Below are 22,350 nucleotides of genomic sequence, written 5' to 3' on the forward strand. Positions count from 1 at the left end.
AGTTGTATCAATCTAAGTGGTTATAAAAAAAAAAGCTCATAAAAGATGACATTCTAATCTGAATATTTTTTAAAAATAATCAAGCTGCAATTTCTCTCTCACACCATTTTTATTTTGTTAAACTGAAACTGTCTGTCTAATGTATAAAGCAGTTACAACTTAATCTGAAGAGTTAAGCTTTTTATTATTATTTCATAAACCAAAAAAGGGAAGCTTTAGGGCATACTGAAGAGAGTTAGAAAATTTCAGATGAAATGTGAATACACATTGATTCATGAGATTCAGACTTGGAAGAATTAAAAAAAAAAAAGGCAGAAAGCAAGATTACATAAAACAGGCACCACATTAAGCCTCAATTTAATTGTGTTTCAATGCAGGAACAGGAATTTTAGGGTTTAGAAACAGAGCCAAAAATGAGGCATAGTGAGGGTGTGGGCTTGTCCCGTTGATAACAGAACATAAAGGAAGAGAAGTAGAGTTAATTCCCTCTGCTAAAATATTTACCATCCTAGCACCCTGGGAAAACTATGTTTGGAGACAGCAAAAAGATCCTGGTTAGTTATATAGAAGATCATGTTTCTGCCTGTTTTTTGTCTGATACTATTACAGAGGGCAGAGTAGAAAGCTGCATTTTTATCTGCACTTTCCAAGGTAAAAGAATATTAAAAAATGTGATTTCCCAGCCTTTCTGCCACCTTCAATGAGAAAACCAGCTGGCTGATGAAAGGAAGGCACTGGATTTTCAGGGGACCCTAGTCTCTCTGACTTCAATGGTCTTTGGTTTGTGATTTGGTTTGTGATTTTTTATCATGCAACTGAGTGAAATCAAGATTTCACCCAGCACTTCTCTACAAAATGAGACCCTCAGTTATCAATGGGAAAAGGGAAATTCAGTACTAGAGACAACAGGTCTTTGTCCATTTCCAAGTCATCTTGATTGCAGAACTGAACTCAAGGAAGAAGCTTTGCACCTCCAAATTTTACTGCGAATACCAGTAAAGCTAAATAGAAATAGCTTCACAATTCACTCCTACACAAAATAATTGTTCACCCTCTTGTTTTAGAAGCAGTTTTAATATCATCCCACAGAAATCATACCAAATTTTCCTTCCAGTGAGCCTGTGCAAACAAAAATAAATACAAATTTCTGTGGAATATTTAATACTCAGGTAAAACCAAAAGGGTTTGTCTGGCTGTATACTTGATCTCAAATGAATGTTGGAAATACGGATCAAAACTTTTACCAGCAGTTGAAGAGGTAACTAAGCAACACTGCTGTGTAACCTTGCTGTTGGGTATGTGGCTACTTGTTATGTGCCCTGCCATATAATTTCCTGCTTGGTGTAAGTTATTTCCATGTCACTTTTATATAGAGCTCATCAAAATATCAAGGAGAAGTTTTTAGTCATAAAGTCTCCTTCTACAACACCACCTTGAGGGGAAGCAGTATTTTCCACATTGGACAAATGAGAAGGCAACACAAAAACATCAAGGACAGAAAGTGAAGAGAAAGGTGTCCACTAATGCAGGACATCCATTCTGAGATGTTTGGGAGCTGATTTCTCAGGGTAATAAGCAAAGTACTCAGTGACTTTCCTGCAACAGTATAAATCTGATCTCAACTGCTCCAAACAAACTACCAGAAAACAAGGAACAAACCATCAGCAAACAGTCTGAAGAAATAAAATCCAGTCCCACAGTGATGTTCAGTGCCTTAACCATGAAGTTTTCCTGTTGTATGCTTGAAACTGCCAGTTTGTGTGATAGCTCTCACAGACCACAAGCCAGTTCTCCCTCTTTCCTACCCAAAGTTCAGAAGATGACAGAGAAGTCCCTGGACACACTGACAACACATAATGAAGGCACTAGCTCACAAGTCACTGTTCTTCCCTCACAGGAGTTGTAAGCACAGCCTGAACTCAACTTTTGGTGTTCAGAACCTAAGCAAAAATCTACAACACAGATTCAATTAACTTGGACTACACAGTATCAGTAGCAGGTTGTCTTCTATAGGAACAACTCCTTGCAGAGAAAAGCTCCTTTTGGCCTTCAGACTTCCTTTTGGTTTGCCAGCAAGTAGAAACATCTAGAATTCATGGCTGTAGCCTCTTCTATTGTAATGGGTGCTTCCCCATTTACACCTCTTTCCCCTTGCCCTGCCAGTCTATCATGTTGTCACATTCTGACAAAAGACATCTCTGCTGATTTTATGTGTGTCTCTCTCCACTATTTAGCAATGGCTGACCAGGCACTCCATTCCATACCTTCAGCTGCACACCTCTGCTTGTCACTCAGGCCATGCCTAACACACTTACTGAAAGCACCAAAGACTAAAACCCTCCAAGACAAACAATCTTGCCCACAGTTCCAATATCTGACATTAAAATACCCTGACATTTCTACAGGGTAGAAAAAACATTCAGGAAAGAAGTCTTCTAAGGCCTTAAAGCCATAGGCTTGGAGCAGACAAAAACCACTTCATAGTTTAGTATCCAGGCTTTTCTGATCACACACAAACAGGACTGCTCATAAGGTTGAAGTTCAACAGGAATGATCTTTACAGTGACATCCCTGCCAGATGTCAAACTTTTAATCTGGAGTGAGGAGATTACAGAGCTGATCAGCCAAATATTGGCAAGACACTGAACAGCTAAAACCAGAAATTTCTCAAGATAAACAGATAGATAACTTAAGCATAGAAGTTGCTAACTATGCGAAGTGAACAGCAAGTTTCATTTCAGGATGTTAAACTTATGCTGAACATGAACCTATACAGCAAGCTATTGAACCGGTCTGCTGTCAAGTATAAAGTGTATGGTCCATAAGTTTTATATAACTGTAGAGTTCTCTAACAATTTGCAGAACTTACTGGTAATGTTTTCTTCCTGCTTACAATGTGCAAAAGTCTTATCAAAGCCAGGAAGAAGTGCTGGGGAGAACTCAAGGCAAGGAGCTAAACAAGGACTGTCATCGTCAGACAGAATCTAGAAGCTCTATATTTCAACAGAAAGATTGATTCCAAAATTCTTAAATTACAACTACAAGATTGAGAAAAGCATCTGAAATACTAAACGCCTGGGAATCACTTATGAACAGTTCATATATTTTAAAGATGTAAATCTTGGGAAGAATACCTTATGTTCATGGCAACTAAGATTGGAGGTACTGTGTATTGTAACTCTCAGCCAGAAAAGACAGATAACTCTTTTGGCTCATATTACCAGTGATGAGGCTATGTCTAGCACTGATTTTCCACAGATTCTACAATCTTGGCCTATACCAAAACTTTCAGCTTTGTTTTACCATAGATCATTCATCTTGATTTCTTCATTTCCCACCCCCCTCCTTTCATGCATCTTAGGTCACATACTTTACACTGCTAACAGTCTGACTCCTGGACAAGTAAGAAGCCATTTATTTTGTTCAGTACTCTTTTAATATTTCTATTGTGTCGTTTTTGTTGGCTTTTTTTTTCTGAATTCCCCAAAGAATAACTTCTTCCTTGCTTTAATAACTTGGACCTCAGTCAAGGTTGATGTGTTTCTCCATTTTGCAGGATATTTTCTTCAGAAGAGACAAAACAGTGTCTAATATTGCAATGAGTGATCTTTAAAGGGTACAGATTAAAGAGGAAATCAAAAACACTTATTTAAAAAAAAGTAGGAAATGAACTTTTAAAAGAGAGGACCAGCAGCAAAGACACTCAACTGTACACAACTGTAGGATGTGGGAATCTTTTCTAATCATAAGAGATCCATGACAGATCTCTTCAGGCTCAGTTCTCTCGTTCATTTCAATACAGATAATTTAGTATGCTACTGTCTTCTTCCTCTAACCTTCAAACACCATTTGTGAATGAGCTAGAAACAGACCCATAATATTTTTTTCCTTTATCATGCCACAGCAACATACAAAGTCCATCTTGAACAAGATTTTCACATTTATGGAAAACTACCATGAAAGCATAGCTCTATGTGGGGACTTCTGTTCTTCACTTGAGGCTGCAGACTGACCAAAGCAAGCTGGTGGTACCTACCTTCAGTAGGGAAGCTTTCATAACCAATTATCTAGCCAGAGGAGGGCAGGCAATCTTTGACTTTATCTTGGCCAAGATCAAAAGGTGACTCTTTTACTCATGCTAGTGATCATAGGTGACACAAGGTGAAGACACAGTATTGTACCAACCTATCGAGTCTCCACCTGATACTCACTGGGTGTGTCAGAGGCCAACCATGCCAGAGCAGGGCTACTGGAGGCACTGGCTGTCGTGTGCCCTGGTACTGGCACTGTAAGCTTCCTGCCGCCTTGCTCCAGACTTCTCCCTGTCTTTCCTCGGTGTCCTGCCCTCAGCCCCGGGGCCGGGAGCTGGAGGCCGGGTGCGGGATGGAGCTGCCTGGCTGGGGTCGGAGCTCCGTGTCCCCCCAGGAGGCCACCACCCCGGCGGGGCCCCGCGGCGCCTCGGGGCCTTCCTGCCCGCCCAGCCGCAGGAAGCCCCGCGGGGGAGGCGGGACGGAGCCTCTTCCCGGCAGGTGGGAGGGCGACAATGGTCAGGAGGAAGGAAGCTGGGAGGCGGCGGGGCCGGGACACAGGACGCAGGGCCCGGCGAAGGGAGGGAAAGGAAAGAAGGATGGTAGGAAAGCTCGAGGAGGAGAGCGTGGAGGGGCCGCCGCTGCCTCCTCGGCACCGGCCCCAGGCCCCAGGCCCATTCCCGGTCCTGTCCTGCCCTGCACAGAGAGTCCCGGTTCGACAGCGCTGTCCTCGGCTGAGGTGTAGCCCCGAGGGGCAGAGCAGGGGCTGCAGCCTGCCCTGGGGAGCTGCGCCTTTCACTACCTGCTGCTTCACCCGATGAGCCTGAACTGGGCAGCGCCCGAGCGCTTAGCTCAATATGCTACATGTGTTGTTCAATATATCCCGTAAACTACAGCCGGAAGATGAGCCGCTGTCCGAACTGGTCAGCATTTACTCCTAGTAGTGACCAGACTCACCTCTTGAAATACAAGATAAAGTTAGCTCAGTAATACAACTACACTAGAGCAGAAGATTATAAAAGAAGAAAGCGCCTTACCCCTTCAGCGTGGATCCCAAGTTCATTTGATTCCATGTCATGCACTCAAGCTGTGAGGTCATTTGGTATAAATTGTCACTGTTGTGAAAACAGGTAAAATTAGAACTAAAATCACAGCGAGCAAATTAAAACCGACATGCCAAGATAGCGACAATTTCCTTGTTTAAGTATGTAACAGTAGAAAAATAATTTAATTTATAAAATCAATTTTATCGATGCATTACGCAATTATTTTTTAAAAGAAAATGAAATACAAAGGAGGAAGGGGTATGTATTGAAAAGTCCCTTTCATTCTGCAACCCTGACCATTTGTAAATAGCTAGAAGTGTGGACACAAAACATTTTCCTTATAGAAAAACAATATCCGATATTGACACGTTGAAATCAATAAAACGAATACGGGCTGCCGGGGGCTAACGAAGCGGGTTATTTGTTTTTAAAAGGCAAATCTGTTAACTGTTCTAACTAGGAGGGCGAGAGACCACGCAGTGAATGGAGTGCAGCAGCTATCGTGGCTAATGATGGATGTGGCTACATACAGGGGCTTGACAAGCAGGAGAAAAATGGAGTGGCTGAGCGACAAGAGAAGCTCACCGCTGGAACACGCTCTTTCCCCGCCGGTACGCACCGAAGCCAACCCGGAGGGCTGATACAGACCGTGGCTTCCCGACCACCGCTTTCCACTCAGAAGCGGCAAACCCGGGCAGCGTGATCCCGATGAACGACTGCGGGATGCAGCGGGCAGTGGCGGTCCAGCGGCCGCTGCCGCCGCGGAGCCGCTAGCCCGGCAGGGTTTCACCCGCCATGCAGCAAAGCCCAAAAGGTGCCGCTGCCCGTGGCATGCCACCTCCGACCCCAACACCGCCCCTCTCCCCTCTCCACCCCGAGCAGACTGCGGGGTCTCCTCAGCTCCGGACTCTCCCCAGCGCGCAGCTCCCTGGCCCTTCATCTGGGTCCGTTATTGATGCCGCCGAACAGCCGCTCACAATGAACGAGAGTCTCCCCGTGATTAATTACACCTAAACTCGCTGGACGTCACTCGACGCGGTGAATTTATATCAGCCTGTTATTAGAAGAGGGTATTTTTTTTGTTCTTGCTTTTTTCCTTCGTGGCAGGTAGAAGCGACCTAAAAAAGTTCGATTCCACTGGGAAGCTTTTGCATATAAAAACAAATTAAGTGACTTCAATCCCGAAGTATGCGTAATATCATTTGTCAGTATCATTGGACACTATTATTCATTAGTGTGTCTGAACTGCTATTATGCTACTACAATGTCCTGCATATCAGCTCAGGAATTGTTAAACTCTCCTGCAGTTTTCCCATTTGCAATAGCAGTCCGTACTGGTCTGTGCCAACTACGTTTTGCAATTCCACGAATTCTTCCTGTAATGCTGCTGTAATTAATTCCTCCAGGACCCTGATTTTTATTAGAAGTGCCCGCCCGATGCATTTACAGCAGGAGATTTCCCTTTAACTTTCTTTCGCTTGACAGTTCATTTATAAGAGCCTCCCCCACGATATCCACTTTTCCCCCTCCTTTGCTTTTTCATAAGGCAATACACTTATTCATCTTGTCACTAGCTCGCAGCCACTGTATTGCATGCCGCTTTTGGGTGACAGTGTCCAAAACAAACCGCTTCGAAACCAGCACAACGTCCAGCTCACCGTCTTCGCCTTCCCGTCTGAAGCTTCCTCCTGCCCTCCCCGATTTACGGCTGCGCTTCCCCCCTGAGTTTGCAGCTCAGACAAGGGCTTAACGGCGGAGCCCGAGCTGGCTTCAGCTTGTGACTTTCGGATAGGCTGGGCGTCCTGTGTAGCCCCGGGAGAAGAGGCAGAGCCAAACCCCACTCTTTCTGCCAGAGGAATGGGTGCCGCGGGAGCCCCGTCCCGACTCGGCACCCTACACCAGCCCCGCTATGCTGCGATCTCTCGGCACGCCCCGGGGTGGCCTAAGTCCCAACACTGGGTGCCCATGGAGGGGTACCCCTACACCGAATACAGAGGGATCTTTGTGATCTCTGCTGCCAGAAGTGGCCAAGGGGAGAAATTTCTTTCCTGTGGAGATGCTGAGCCCACGACTCTGCGAGGTTTACATCTAGAAAAACCCGGAACTGCCCAAGCTTTGGCCAAGCCGTGTGAAAGCGGCCCAGGGCCGAGAGGCAGGTGAACACCTCCGGTAAACCCAGAGGCAGGAACAGCCGCTCGGGCCGCCATTCGCCCGAGGGGCACCGGGTATCGACATAGGACTGAACACCTCGCATCTGACCTGTGACAGAGAATAGGACATCTGTGACTCCATTTACGGCTCTCCATGGTTTGCTATCAACAGTACCATGAGGTGATCTCATGGAATTAACGGCTCCTCTCCAAACCTCGCCTTTGGACGAGGTTTGAATGATGAGAAGGAAAGCGGGGTCCCTGGGGATGTGCCTGCACTGATTCCGATCAGAATCCTTGGCCCTCCAAACGGCCACAAAGATGACACTAAAAATAACTTATTTTCATTACAGAGATGCTTTTAAAGAGAAACGAGAGGAAGAGGGGGAACTTTTCTACAGCGGGGATTAATGTTAGTTGGAGTGGAATAAAAGGAAGTCAACGCTGAGCAAAAAGGGAACTTAAAAGGAAGCCAGTAGTAGATCATATAGAGTTTGTTTTGGCCTGCATTGCAGTATTACCGAGTTCTTGACCTCTGCACAGAAAGAGCTATAATCTGAACCGAGACTCCTCCACTTTTAAAGTCCTTGTAAGTGTGACTCACAGTAAATTTTCAACATCGAGCATGTTTACTACATTAAACAGCGCGAGGTAGAAAAGTTCACATCACCGTTTTAATGGACCCACAACTGCTAGTCATCTAAAGCACACTTGCAATCTGTGCGGGTTTGTCATCCATGTCCAGCTATCAACAACAGGCGCAGTATTCCTTGGCAGAGGAGTAAGCTGCGCTGTAAATACAGAGCAAGTAGTTGCCGAGGCGAGAGATTTCAGAGATACTTTTGCTTTCAGTAGAAGAATTATGATCTTTTGACCATTTCTTTCAAGCTGTCGCCTTCCCGACTGCTTTGACTTTGTACGAGAGGGAAGGGAACGCTCCTCAGCCCCAGGCCCGCTCGCTCGGCCACGGGGCTGGCAGCAGCCGGGCAGGGCTGAAGGACAGCGGGGAGCGGAGAAGCCGAGAGCGGTTTCCTGTAGGCTCCTGTATCTAGCTGGTGACACGGCGGGGAGGGGCAAGAGAGCATCAGGTGGAGGTGGTTAACTCCTGCATCTCCTCGAAGATGCTTTCTTGCGGGTGCAAGGCCGGGCGGACCCGAAGCCTCGCCCGGGAGAGTGGGCGAGGGAACACGACGCCCATGCGCTACTCGAGTGTCCTTGGGAGGCGTGAAGGAAAGGCGGTACCTGGCAAGCACCGGCCGTCCCGCCTCATGGGAACGTCCCATTCCCGAGCTCGGTTCCTCCTGCCACACTGCCCCCTCTCCACTGCTACAGGCGAACGGGAGCGCCTGTTGTCCTCAGCCAGTGCAACGGGCCCCGTGACGGTGGGGATGAGACCATCCCCTGCGCGCCCCGCTCAACGCTGGCGATGATGGGTGAACGAAGGGTGCGTGGCCTGAGTGCCACGTCCCCGCCACCCCCGCAGCTCAGGTGCGGCAATAGATGTCAAAGCTGAGTTGCCAAATTTGCCCCGAACCGCGAAAAACAAAAGAAATCTTCGACGAGAAGGTACGGAATTAATGCTGGTTTAACAAAACTAGCCATACAGATTCCGCCCGATTGCCTGGTTATGAAAAATGGCCGGGACAGTGCGGGCGGTCTTCAGGCCTTTGGAAATGTGGTTGAGTCACGCCAGGTTTTGCACCGTAACTAGTCACCCAATTTCATGACAACAGTCTCTAGAAAGAACACGTGTGTAGGAGGAACATCGTTTTTATCCAGATGCTTTTGAACATGTGCAGGAGAGGACATGGGAAGGCCGTGCCGAGCTCACCCACCTGTTTAGGCTCAGGTGTTGGAGCAGGCTTCGTGCAACTGGAGCTGCCCTCATCATGGAACAAGTTCTGCCCTGACTCGCACTCCCACGCATGAATATTGGCTTGCGTGAGGTTTAAGGGCTTAAATCCTTATCCTACCGAAGTAAACAGTAAACCTCCCTGGGAGCAGAGCAGGATCAAAGCTAAGGTCGTGAAAAAATCGTCCCCGCAGCGCTGCTCACTCGCGCCGGGGTCGGGGCCAGCAGCGCTGGGTGGAGGGCGGCTGAGTTCGGGCGATTTCAGGCCGCGCTCAGCCTCCCCCTCCCTCCCCGGCATCTCCCGGCAGAGGCACGTGGAGCAGAGAGCTCTCGTCACAAGCAGCGGTTTCCTATTGGAATCACACCTCTCAGGACGCGGGTCGCTTCACAAAAGGGACAAACAGGCTCCGCGGGAGGGAGCGCCCGCGGTCCAGGGAGCCCCGACACGGGAGCAGGGCATGGGGGGAAGAAGCAAGCCCCGGCGTGAGGCGAGGCCGGGGAGAGCGGCAGCTGACCGTGGCGGCTCGGAACTGCCCTCCTCAAGCCTCCTACAAATCGTATTTATAGATTTCCCTGCAAGGCGAGCAATCTCAGTCACTTCAGCTAAGGACTTCACCCCGCCAATTATTCTGCAAGCTAATCTCTCTGGATAGGCTTCTTTCCTTCCTTCATTACCTCATTCCCTCCTTCCCTTGACGTCAACTCAAGTTCATTAGCGAAGTGGCTTCTGGAAGTGACAGAATTTTGTTGTCCCATGTCCAGTGTTGATTAATCAGGGATGATATAACCGGCCTACAAGAGGAACCGCACGGCTTCCTTCACGAAGCATATTGTTTTGTGTGCGGGAGTTACTTAGCAACTCCAAGACATGGGACAGGCTCCAAGTTCACAAAAAGTTGAAGAATAAATTTTGGGGAACTTCTTTGCTCACTAAACACATTGTAAAACTGCAAGAGACACGCCCAGCCCCCATGCCAGACCAAAGAAAAAGGGAAGCTGCGCTTGCAATGGCTTCGTCTGTTTGGCAGAGTTCGTGCTCGCAGCAGAGCTCCAGACGCACCTTTCTCCGAGCGAGGAAATCCGATCGGTTTATTGCCCCGTTTTCAATAAATAACCTCCCTGCAGGCCAGTCGCCGTCACTCCTGGGAGCCACTGGGAGGGCTCTTGGTATCGCAAGACGAAGCCCCTGGACAGAGCTGAGTTTTAATTGCCTGTACCACGCTCTGTCCATCACTGCTGCTCACCAGCGAGCGCTCCTACATCTTCCCGGCCTTCGGGAAAAGCGGCTGCGCTCCCTGCACGTCGGATCTTGTCACTGGAGTGGGCTACTTGCAGCCTGAGATGCGGTAGAGGGGACCGGGATGCTCAGGAGCACGGTTTGGACCGAGCAACGCGGCGGAGCCCTGCAGCCAACCCCGGGGTCTCCGGGACAGGCGGGCTCTCGCTCCGCAGCAGTAGCCGGCACCCGACGCCGCCGGAGAGCGGCTTCCCGACCTGGCAGCACCGTGCCTGAGCCCTGCGGGAGGTGCTCGGCCAGCGCCAACACCCGCAAAGGCTCGGGAGGGTGAGGCTGCTTAGGAAACGCAGCTATGAGACACTGTGAGGCCTGGAGTGGAGAGTGCGGCATCTTTTTTTGTTTGTTTGTTTGTTTTGGTTTTGTTTTGTGGATGGGGGAGTGTTCTTTGAATGTGGTTTTGTTTTGTTTTGCTATGGAGTTTTTTTAAACGTGTGAAACCTTTTTTTTCTTTTTTTTTTTTTTTCTGAGAAAGGAGAAATAAATCTATTTCCTGTCAGAAAGGAGAAAGTTATTTGAACGGCATGGTGGGAGAGCCGACGTCCGAGCAAAGACCCGCGCAAAGGAGGCAAGGCAAAGCTCGCTGCCGGGGAGGTACCTGTTATAGGGAGTCCGGAGGAGCAGGGCCTGGCTGCCCGTGCAGCTGTCGGTGGGTGTGTGACAGCCGTACACCGGAGGAGGCACGGAGTACTGCTGATCCCCTGCGGAGAAAGTGGCAAAAAGTTAACCCCTGCGACAACCCAACCTTCTCCCTCGCCCTGTGCTGTAGGGGGTGCTCCAGGGCCTCATCCTCCAGCATTTGGGCAGTTCTAGCTCCACGACAGGTCTGCGGGGGGGGTGGGGGAATATGCAAAGGCACGACTCCAGAGTCACTCCCTTTAAGACGAGCCCCCAGGCTGGGAGTGAAGTCTGAACCCCACGGAGACTGCAATTACCTAGCGAGGACTGCTGGCCGATGGGGTCCTCGTGTTTGAAGGAGTGGTTTGTAAACTGAGCAGCGTGGTGGGACGGCGTGTGACCATAGCTCGGGGTCCCGTCAAACGCCACGGTGCTGTAACCTGCCGAAGAGACCACAGCGGGGTTAGGAGGAGCCTTGCGCATTCTCGACCGCCAGCTCCCCGCGATGCCTCTCCAGACAGACGTCGAGCGATGGGAGCACACGCCCGGCAGTGTTCCCACCGCCCGACGGCACGCCGCGGGCTGCCGGAATGCTGAGCGCTCATTGCACCGTGTTGATGTCCCACGGAGCTGCTGCCCACGGTGGGCAAAAAGACACACAAAGTCTGTACCCCATTATTCACTATCCCGCAGCACCCTCCTGCCCAAGACACGCCCTTCGTAAGGCTGCGGGGGCGGTGGGACCCCTTCGGAACTGCCCCGGGGGAGAAGCGAGCCGAGCAACCCACTCCGAAGGCAGAAAGTCGGAAATCTCGTTCATGCTTAAAGAAAACAGACCAGCTTCGGTAATAAAAAGGATGTTTTCATTAATTGTTGCTCATATTAAAGAGGAAGATTCCCATCTGCTCAGTGTACTCCTCTGCCGTTTCCAGTTTAGAAGTTACCCTTTAATCTTTTCTTTTCTTTTTTTTTTTTTTAAGAGCAGCTTTCTGAAGAGTCTGCAATAAAGAGGCGGAATGAAAAAATAAAACTCCTCCTTTCAGCGAAAATTGCTCTCCAAAATAATAAACAGTCTATTTTGTTTCCTACAGCGAGCAGATTCAGATGGAAAAAGAGCACCTCTGCTGACCCTGGGCCGACACCAAATCGTAAATCAGGTGCTTGGACACCAACTTTCATTAATGACTTGGAGCTGGCTAAACAACTTCAGCTAAAAAAGTAATTACAAAGTAATATTATCTCAGAGGCTTCTCGGCTCATCAGTATTTACCCCGAGAACCATGATCCCCGAGAGTCACTCTTCAAAAAAAAACCCAAACCAAAACAAAAAGTCCGACGAGGGCTGGGAAAAGAAACTAAAGCAACGACGATCACTCCCTTCCTCCTTCCCACCCCTCTCTCTTAACCCGCTTATTCCAGCACGGGCATCCTCCACAGCCCTCTCTGAACGTAGCATGTGGCCGGGGGATGATTGTGATAATGGACAGTTGTTTCTCCGTTTTATTTTCTCTGCACACGGTCTGGATCCAGTGACATTAGAGGACTTCATGAATCTGTGGGGTTTGGCGGGAGAAATTAAGGGAGTACTGAGGAAGGGGGAAAAATCCAGAAGACTTTAAATTTTCACCTTCACAATGATTTTAAACTGGGCCTGAGACTGCCTTGCGATATAAGTGGAACTGGTTTGTTCCCGGCCAAATCTCTCTCACATCCTCCTTGCCCCAGGAGCAGAGCTCCTTTCGCGGCGATCCGAGCAGCGATGACAAGCCAGTACCTTACGGGCTCCCATCCCACAGCTGTTTCTCGCTCCTTATCTCTTCCCTCAGCCCTCGGAGTACAGGTTCAGCCTTCAACTCCCTTTCCCCCATTTCTCTCTGCCTCTTTTTTAACTTTCAGAAAACACACTTTCTATGTTACTTTTGACCAGGCGTAGACTTTCGGTGACCTTCAAAACTCAGCTCGGAGTAGAATGCGGTTTTGGCCGCATTTTCCGGTGTTGCCTGACCCAAAGCTTCAGGAATGTGATAAGAAAGCTGAGTTCTGAACCGAGATGCCGATAGTGAGGTCTCTTTAATTAGGCCGTTATCAGAGCCAGGTCTGATTAAAATGTGCTGAAAATAATTGAAAGTTGTACATCTGCTGGAGAACGGGGCCCGCTGGAGGCATCCAGTTGTTGGAGGAGCCCAGCTGCATGAAAGAGACAGGCGAATGAGAAGAGAAAAATTGGGCAGAAGTTTCAAAGCCTTAGTTCCCTAACCCCCCCATTCCAGACTTGGCAGAAATGTCATCGCAGAGCCAAGGTAGCGTCTTTCCCACGGTCGGAGGAATCAGATTTAAAAAAAAAAGTTCAACCTTGAGGAAAGCCAAAGCAAGAACATCCACCAAAAAATAAAAGCAGACACTCTTTGCCGAAATCCTTGCCGAAGGAGCTCGCTGTGGGCCGCGAAACCAGTTGTGACTAAGCCCCAGTGCCACCTGTGAGGGGATACAGCCCCCAGCTGAGGGAACAAGCCCTGGTCCCACCTCCGCCAGCGGAGAAGCTGCTCGGCCTGGCGGAACGCGTGAGCCGTGTCGCGGCTCCCCAGGACAGGGGCCTTCCTCCAGGCTCTTGCACCCGGGACAGGGCCGGTGCAGAGCTGCGGACCCTCGAGTAGGCACAGGTGTGTGCAGGGCTGATGGTACCGCCCGCAAAGCGAGCAAAGCCCAGCGCGGACTCCGTGTTTTGGCACAGTAAAGGCTCTGTTTCTTTCCGGGGAAGTTAAGCTTGGACTACAGGGTGATGCGGGGTCGCAGTTATTTTGTTCCTTGCTCACCCAAGCACGAGTTTATTTTCCTCACCTTCCTATCTTCTTGTCACTCTTTGGGCCTAGTGATCAAAAGTCTTTTTTAATGTCTAGAATTATTGCAAATGTCTAAAATATATCCCCGGCAGAGCTTCCTGGCCTCGCCCGGAGCTTCAGCGATGCTGTCCACCTTTCCCAGCCGGGCTCAGCGGCCTGGCTCAGGCCCCTGGCCCCGCGGTTTCCGAAGTTAGAGACCGGCGCTGGGAGGAGAGAGGCCAGGAGACGAAGGCAGCAGAGCGGCGGCACTGGGACCGCGACCCGGCGTTGCCCGGAGGAGTCCTATGCGCGGCCTCGCTGCTGAACAACCACTTCCCCTGCACCCATCGTCTGTCCTCGCTATAAACGTCGCTTCGAGCCGCTTAACCGGCCTCGGGCCACCCCTCGCGGCTAGAACAGAGCGAGCCCGTCCGGCTTCGCTCTGGCCTCCGCCCTGCCACCCTTCGCCAGCCGGCAACGCCCGAGTCCTCCAGTCGCCCCCAGTTCCACTCTGTGGGTGCGTGGTTGCCCCTGCAGTGCACAGCAAGCCCGAGCTGCTGGCTGGGTGCAGAGAACCCTGCGACATAAGCGGCAAGACCCCGGCGAGTCGTCCCGTTCCTGCTGGGCCTCGTAACCTCTGACTGCCCGACCCGCCTGGGTCAGAACCCCCCAGGCACTTCGCTCGGGACCAGGGTGTGCGGGGTAGGAGCTCGACAACACGGGGCAGGCTGAAGGAGGAGGATTAAGGAGCTCTCGGGCAAGCTCTCTGCAAGCTCGTCCCCCTCTCCCTTCCTCCCCGCGTTTGCGCCAGCAGATGTTTATACTGCAGCCGCTGGAAGAAAAACGATTAGATGATGATCCCGGTGCCACACGCAGGGGATAATCCATCGCCCTGCCGTGCAGCCCACGCAATTTCTCAGGGCTGTGCAAACCGCAGCCTGTCTCGGTCACGGAGATGCTGAAAATATACTATGTGGCGGCCCTGTTTGTGTGTCCCGACCTGGGGGCATTCAGGGCTCCCGAGGTTAATATAAGGGTCTTGGAAAACACTGGCATGCGGACAGCGGTTTTCGGATTTAGAAGAAGGTTTGGAGGTAACACCCTCCCCCCCCCCCCCCCCACACACACACACATACCCACTCCCCCGCTTCCCGAAGATTTGCAGAGAGAAATGTCTCGGGGCACCGTTCCCATCTCCGTTCCAGGACTTGCGCCGAACAAACCTTTGGAGGCGAGAGGCTGCTCAGAGACGGGAAGGGGCCGTGTGGGCTCCAGCCCGACTGGGAGAGCAGCCTGCCACAGCCTGCTGCCCCGCGAGAGTGGTGGGGGCGAGCAGCTGGTGGCTCCTAAAACTCCCCGGAGCTACGTGGCTGACTTACGAAGACGCACGGAAGGGCTGGATTTCCTAACCCTGCCCGGCTGCCGCGGAGAAAGTCTGGGCTCGGTGTTTACACCGAGCGCGGCCCGGTGAGGATAGGCAGACCCCCCCCCGGGGGCCGCACCCCCGAGCCCAGGGCTCCTGTCAGCGCCGCTCTTACCCTGGTTGCGGATCGCTTGCTGGCTCTCCAAGCAGTTGGGCAGGTAGGGCCCGTTAGGGAACATCCGAGCTTGGCCGGAGGGCGGCTGGCTGGGCGGCGGGGCGCCGAAGGGCCCATAGCGGCAAGCCCCTGCAGTGCCGGTGAACTGGCCGGAGAAGTGAACGGTGAAAGCGCTTAGGTACTGCTCCTCGTGAGGGTCCGACCCGTTCCAACTGGGCTCCTGCTTGATGAAGGAGTGAGGCCCCAGAGAACCGTAGGAAGCCCCCGGGGGGAAGTCCAGGACGGGGGCCCACTGCGCCGCGCTGCTCACCGGCATGGTGCAGTTGCTGTTGCCCGGCAGGGAGGGCACGGAGGGCAGCAGCGCGTTGAGGTCTCGGACATCGGAGCCCATTTGCTCGCAGACCTTCTGCCTGCCGCCGGGCAGCCAGTCTCCTCCCGGGCCGCACTTGTTCCAGGATACCTGGCCCCTGCCCGCCAAGCCGGAGGCCGGCTCCGGCTGCAGGCACCAGGCTGGCGAGCTCAGCCCTTTGGGAGAAGTTTGTTCCGCGACGCAGCTCCCCGGGTCCAGCCCTGCGGGAGCTGGCAACAGCGACAAGGAAAGGTTGTTCTCCAGGATCGCCTCCGGGTTTGCACCCGCTTGCAGCGCAGGGCACAGCAGGGCGGTGTGTGCCTGTGTCTGTGCGTGTGTCCGTCTGTCCGTATTCGGGGCGGGGGGTGGGGGAGCACAACCGCCTCGTACGCCTCACCTCAGATGCCTGCTCACCCTCAACTTTGCAAAGCTCAAATAGAGGCGCTTGCAGGGGAGGAGGAGTCAGCCACGCCGATCCTCCATTCACACAGCCTCCGCCGAGGGGCTGCCCACAGCCCGCTCCGCTGAACCCAGCCGGACCAGACACGCGGGGGGGAAGGGGTGGACGAGAAGAGCCGGGTATGGAGGGGATGAGGTTACTGTGGGAGAATATATCTCCCCTACATATCACTCCCACCCCTCTTCTGATGCAAGCACCACTAAATCTCACCATAACATCCCTTCGCTTTAGGAGAGACTTGCGAGCCTATTAGAGGGATCCAGGTGGCCAGTAAGTACGTGCTGGATGACTTCCTCCGCCAGTCCCGTGCGTGTCCGTGGGGACTCCCGAGGGCAGCGGGGTCGCAGGCCCTGGGGACCACACCGAGAAGCCTCCGCCCCTCCAGGAGCCAGGGGAAGTGACACAGCGCGGGGCGGACGGACCTGAGAAGGGAAAGCGCCTTTCCAGGTGCCTCTCCCCCTATGGGAGAACCCCCCGTCTCCCTCATCTTCTGCGGGCTGTGAGCTGCCTGCCCGAGCTCCTTTCTCCCCACAATGGGTGCTCCCGGTCCTCGGGAGCCGGGCTGCGGCACGTTGCTCAGAGCTAGCCGTACCAGGGTACCGGGGGCTCCGTCGGGGACGAGAGGGGTGAGTCCCCTTTGTAAGGGGACCGAGGCTGGCGTATGACAGGTCCCAGCTCCGTCTCTCTGACCTGCCCGTATGTGAGAGGGAAGGAAATGGCTGGGCAGGTGGGGGAGGGTTGCAGCGCCGTAAGTAACCTGCTGAGATTGACTTGGCACTGATCCTGAGGAGCCCTGGACTCCCTCTTGCCTCCCCAGCCAGCAGTTCCTTCCTTAGCGTGCATCCCGGAGGTGGCGGCCGGAGAGTCCTCGACGGCATTTTACGTGTCAAACCTACCAGGCGACACGGCGGGTTTCGGGACAGCCCTGGCAGCGAGGGATGCCATGATCCCGGCAGTGAGGGACCGGCGGGAAGCCCCGGGGCAGGCGGCAGCGCCCAGGGGACGTGGCGGTACGCGCTGTGGCCAGGCACCGGCCAGGACCCGAGGCAGAGGCGAGCCCGCAGCCTCGTCTGCGGGAGCTGCGCTCACTGAATACTAGAAAAGGCATCCTGCTGCCTTCCTTCAAAGCTACCCGGGAGAGTGTGGGGTGGTGTGATTCTACGAGCACGTGTGGGATAGCCCCAGGGAGCTGCGAAGGCGGAGTACGCGGGGGAGCACCACGACCCGCTTGTCCTGTCCCCTGTGCAGCTGCACCGGCCGCTGCTCACATCGCGGTGCAGCAGCCGCTGCCGGGACCATAGCAACACCCAGCAGCGCTGAGCCGCGTCCTCCGGCCGCCTCTCCCTCTCTTCCCAGCTAAAATAATAACGGAAACACCACGACCATTTACCTGCCGCTGTGAAAACCGAGCACGTTGTCCTCCCGGTTACTACTTACACTTCGGTATTTCCTCCCGCAGCGGTAAAGGTTACCGCAAGCATCATCAACCTCGAAACGATATTTTAAAATTCAAAGGGTAAACGCTGCAACAAAGGAAATTAAAATAGGTCGTTATTAGAGTACCCAAGTATAAAGTCATTTTCTCTTTAAACTTTTCAACCAAAACAGTCAGGTTTTGTTATTAGTGAAATTACCTTAATTTTCACAAATCATCTTCTGAGAATTCCCTTCAAAAATCTATGTTATGATGCGTAAATATCTTTATTACGGAAATCTATGTGTAAGGTGAGAGTGAAAGATTTGTTGATCATCTTTGCCGATATTAAAGATCAAAGTTCACAGGATCTGTCGCTTTTTATGAGTACACACGAAGCTAAACCACTCTGGGAGAGCAACCGGCGCCGAAAGCAGGGAGTGCGCTGCTCTTGCTGACCCTGCCGGCCCCGCGGCTTGCTCCCGCACCGGAGCTCCCCACACACCGAAGGCACCCTGCACCCACGGGGGCCTTGTGGGGCTCTTGCGGAGAGCTGCAGTGCCGAGAGCGAGGCTGCTGCTGGATTTGCTCATTTCTATGAACGGACCGACATCTGAGCCTGGCCCCCGCCAGCCTCGGCTCTGAAATCCACAGTGTCCGTACAAAGATAGGAGCCTTTGGCCAGCCCGAACGGGGTATTAAATTTCCCGTGAAAACTAGACCTCTCTTGGTGCAAACAGAAAAATTCTCCCCGCAGCGGATTATTTTTCCAACAAGTGTGTGTTGTTTTGTTTTTTTTTTCTTGAAAAAACCTAGTTTGATAAATCTTATAAGGGAAAGATGGTTTCTCGACCAGGTATGCGTTATTCCACCTGGGAGGAAGTACTGCCTCAGTCCTTCCAAGCCTTCGCCTCTCTCGCTCTTTCCAGCGATGGAATCCTTGGCCGTCAGCGCATCCTTCCTCCCCGTGAACGGCGCTCACACAGAGGGGCTCAGCCCTGTTCAGCACCGTGCACCGGCACCTGCACTCTCCCGGGGTATCTCGGCTGAGCGGGGCCGGCGTGACCAGGGAGTGTCCCGGGTGAAACACTCAGAGGTGCAGCCTGAGAAGGAGGGAATCCCGGACCCTTCTACTCTGAGACTGGCTAGGGACTTTTGAGAAACGGCCACTTTCTGCAGCCGTTCCCCTACAGACAACACGAGGGACAGAAGAAAATCTCCGTCCCGTACTTCTCTATCCCAGGCCGAGAGCGGGGGGCAGAAAGTGCCTCGGCATGCCGAGAGAAGCTGCTCCTTCCCGTGCAAGGGACATCTCCTTTCTTGCTGCCTGGAGATCCCGACCCCGATTCCAGTCGCACTCCGGCGTATATCACCCCATGTCCCGCAAACCGGGCGCCTGCGCCCGGGCCTCGGTGCCCAGATGAAAACAATAGCCAGAGAGATGGCACTTCAGGGACAGCATCTCCTTTGCCGGGGTCCAGACCCAGAAGGTCCGGAACTTTTTTCCCTCTCCCCTCCAAGCGTCTCCCGATCCAATCTCTGCCAAGCAGCAATCAGGCGTAATTGCTTTGCCCGCTATTCCAAAATTATTCCAATTCCTGATAACAGTTTTCGATTGTGCTCGAAGGCATGTTTTACAAGAGTAGACAACAGATATTTCCTGGACGAGGATTATTCTATTGGGATTCCCATTCCATCCCGGGCAAAACGGGCTCGGGAACCTGCTCCAACCTGAGCAACGCTGAAGCACCTCCCAGCCGGCGTTTTCCCGTTCCGCTCCCTCCCCTGTCATCCTAACCAATTAAGAGACCGATAATTCTTACTGCACTTTCCTAAATTTATAAACGATCCGGCTACGGGTCGGAGGTGGGGGAGACTGGCTTAAACAGAGATAAACCCCCAGCCCTTCCAATCCTGCTCACTCCGCTTATAGCTTGCACGGGCATCTGTCTCCTTTCACTTACGGAGCTGATCAGAGTTTGATTGTTTAAGTGCTAAGACCAGCAGAAACAAAGCTGCGAGGCATTCATAGGAGCGCAGCGCGCAGAGGGGCAGGAACTCATCACGGCATTCCTCGGTGTTTCCCCGCCGGCCACCTCGGGCACCACGGGAGCCCGCGCCAAGGCGGGACTGGCCTTCCCCGCCTGGTCTGACGGGGGCACTGGCACGCTTTGGAGCTGGGGAGAGGACATTTTGCTTATCCTTTCAGGGGAAAAAAAACACTTTTTTTTGATGGCGCATGGAGAGAAGAGTGCGTGTCCGCTCCCCGGCTCTCCGCGGAGCAGAGCAGCACACAGGCGCTAGGGTCTCGCCGAGGCCAGCGGCGAGGTTCGAAAAGCGGCCGCGGCGGGGCTGCGCGGCGGACAACCCCCGGGCGCCGGGGCACCGGTACATCTCCCTTGCTCCTGCTACTGCTCCCGCCCCCGCCACTCTGGGCAGCGCCACCCGGGGCTCCGCCGGCTGAGCGCTCCCCCCTCCCGCGCCGCTGCAGGCTCCTCCGCCCCGGCACCGGGGAGAGGAGCGGCGGCAGAGAAGGACGAGCTCACGGCCCCGGGCCCTCTCCCCAGCGCCTCGGCTGCCGTACGGCGGCGGAGCGGCGAACGCCGCGGGCTGGCCGGTGAGGCTAAGGCCATTTTGTACCGTAAATCTTTGAAACGCTGGAACTAATTAAGGAGAGGATATGTCTCAATTTGTTCCGCATTAGTGCCGCGCGGGTCGCAGGCACTGAGAACGGGGAAATTGATGAGCCCGACCCGGCCCGGCCTCGCCGGGCCGGGCGGCCCTGACCCCACGTTCAACCCGGCGGGCACCCCGGGGGCGGCCGTGCTCACTCCTCACCCCGCATCTGCCGATCGAGCCGATCGCACCCCACCAAATCCCGGGGCGGTGCCCTCCTCAGAGCCGGAGCGGGGCGAAGTGGGGCTCCGGTGGAGGCCGAGGCAGTACCGGGGCTCTGATGAATATATTAGCTTATTGCTAAGGTGAGTCGCGGTATAAATCACTGCTTCGTATTAGGGTCGTAAAGTATCCGTATGCACCCTGCCCTCTCCCGCGTCTCGGTGAAGAGGTGTTCATGGAAAGCTGGGCATGGGTGACATGTCAGATCTGGCACAGGTGACATTTAAAAACTCCTAGATATACAATGGTATATGCTGAGGGAGCAGCTAAAACTACGATACAGAGTTTTTAGAGGTATGTGGTGCTTATACACAAGAGAAACTGTGAGGACAAAAAGCTTGTAGGTAGTATGTTCAGTTCCTGCTGTTATCCCTAACAGTTTTGAAAGCAATAAAATTATTATACAACATAGTACATTACAAATGAATGTATGGCAACCGAGATCTAAGGAATTAATTCCTCACTTCTTATAGAACACAGATTCCACTACAATGGCGTAAATGTCTCAAAGTAATAACACAGAAACAAATCAGCAGCAAGACCTGTCATGCACACAGATATGAAGAATTCTTTAGAACAGCATCTTTGAATATGAGCATAGGGCAGAAATGCAAACAAAACTCCGATGCATTCAAAAGCCTCAGGAACACACTGGGACTTTTGGTACCTCCTGGGTAAGGAGAGGCAGTTTGCAACTGATGCCACCAGCAGCCTTGGGTCTCACTAGCTGTTGGGTATTACAGGACGGGGGCAGAAGATAAGTTCTCCTTTGCCTGTTCCTCCAGCAGACTGGCCATGAACATTTTTCCTAAATGCTAGCCACCCATGCTTTTATCTTTCAACTTCATTCTTGAACAGACACTTTAACAACACAAGCAAAGTCCAAATCTCACTTTGTCCTTGCGAAGTGTTTTTACACTCCTGTGTGAAGACACCCTTGACCAGTGCTCCTCAGTGAAAAACTAGTGGAGCTCCAGTGAGGCTGGTCTGTCTTACACTAAGTAGGGAAATGCAAAACCCTTTCCACAAGATTTTGTTCTCATTCTTACCCACTTCAGCGGAATTCACACATGTAAGCACCTGATTAAGAGTGCTTTTGAGCAAGAGTGGGCCACTGAAACCAGTGCTTAAGGACTTCAGTCAGCCTTACACCACACAGTGGGGAAAGCCAAGCATATCCTATGGATGTTCAGAGACTGCAGAAGACAAGAGGTGAAGACAATGTGCCTAAAGCATAAAGCAGATGAAGAAGAAAAGCTCCTGGGCTCTGTTCAACACCTTCTGCACACTCCAGAGAAATGAAAGAGGTGATAATAGTTTTGCCAGAACACTGTGGGACTCCAGCAGTATTTGTGGAGTGCTTGGAGACCTTGGGTAAGCAAAGAAATGCAGATGGTTGTTGCGTTATGCAGCACCGCTCTGTGTCATCTGCCAGTGATGTGATCTGTGAGGGGGCAGCAGGGCTGGAGCTGGAGAGCTATTGCAACATGGCCAGTCCCTGCTGCCAGCCCCCTTAAAACAGCATAGACAATGGCTTCTCCACAGCCTGGGGAGAGATTCCACCACCCTCAGCCCCCAGCACAGCCCTTTAGCTTCATTAGCAACTGAGCATACACAGTCTTTCATTTAACTGCAGCTACATCAAGGTCTGTGTCTCTCTGGATCATATGTACTGATACGTGTGGATTGCAGCAATACACAAAAGGCAAACAAATTCATTTTTCTCATCTAGTTGTCTGGAATCAACAGGCAGCAAAATCACGGCTCCAACCAAAACAAGAGCTTTCCCAGTTCTTTATTCTGAGGCTTCCCACTCAGTGTCTTTTTTTCAAAACCACAGCTATACAGCCAGTGTTTCCATTGTGTATGTATCACATGTTGCTG

The 22,350-nt window shown here is 52.3% G+C and overlaps 1 protein-coding gene across 2 annotated transcripts in view; it reads right to left on the bottom strand.

Moving 5' to 3' along the window:
• Positions 1 to 15,736, bottom strand: part of WT1 (WT1 transcription factor) — a 32,443-nt gene extending 16,707 nt beyond the window's left edge. For both annotated transcript variants that reach the window (XM_054390480.1, XM_054390479.1), the window contains exons 1-4: positions 15,346 to 15,736; positions 11,306 to 11,428; positions 10,969 to 11,071; positions 5,066 to 5,143 (exon numbers count right to left, since the gene is read on the bottom strand). In XM_054390480.1, the coding sequence (XP_054246455.1) occupies positions 5,066 to 5,143; positions 10,969 to 11,071; positions 11,306 to 11,428; positions 15,346 to 15,736 (695 nt within the window). The remainder of the gene's footprint in view (positions 1 to 5,065; positions 5,144 to 10,968; positions 11,072 to 11,305; positions 11,429 to 15,345) is intronic.
• Between the last annotated feature and the right edge of the window lie 6,614 nt (positions 15,737 to 22,350).

The sequence above is a fragment of the Indicator indicator genome, chromosome 21 (genome assembly GCF_027791375.1).
Source record: "Indicator indicator isolate 239-I01 chromosome 21, UM_Iind_1.1, whole genome shotgun sequence".
NCBI classification, from domain to species: Eukaryota; Metazoa; Chordata; class Aves; order Piciformes; family Indicatoridae; genus Indicator; species Indicator indicator.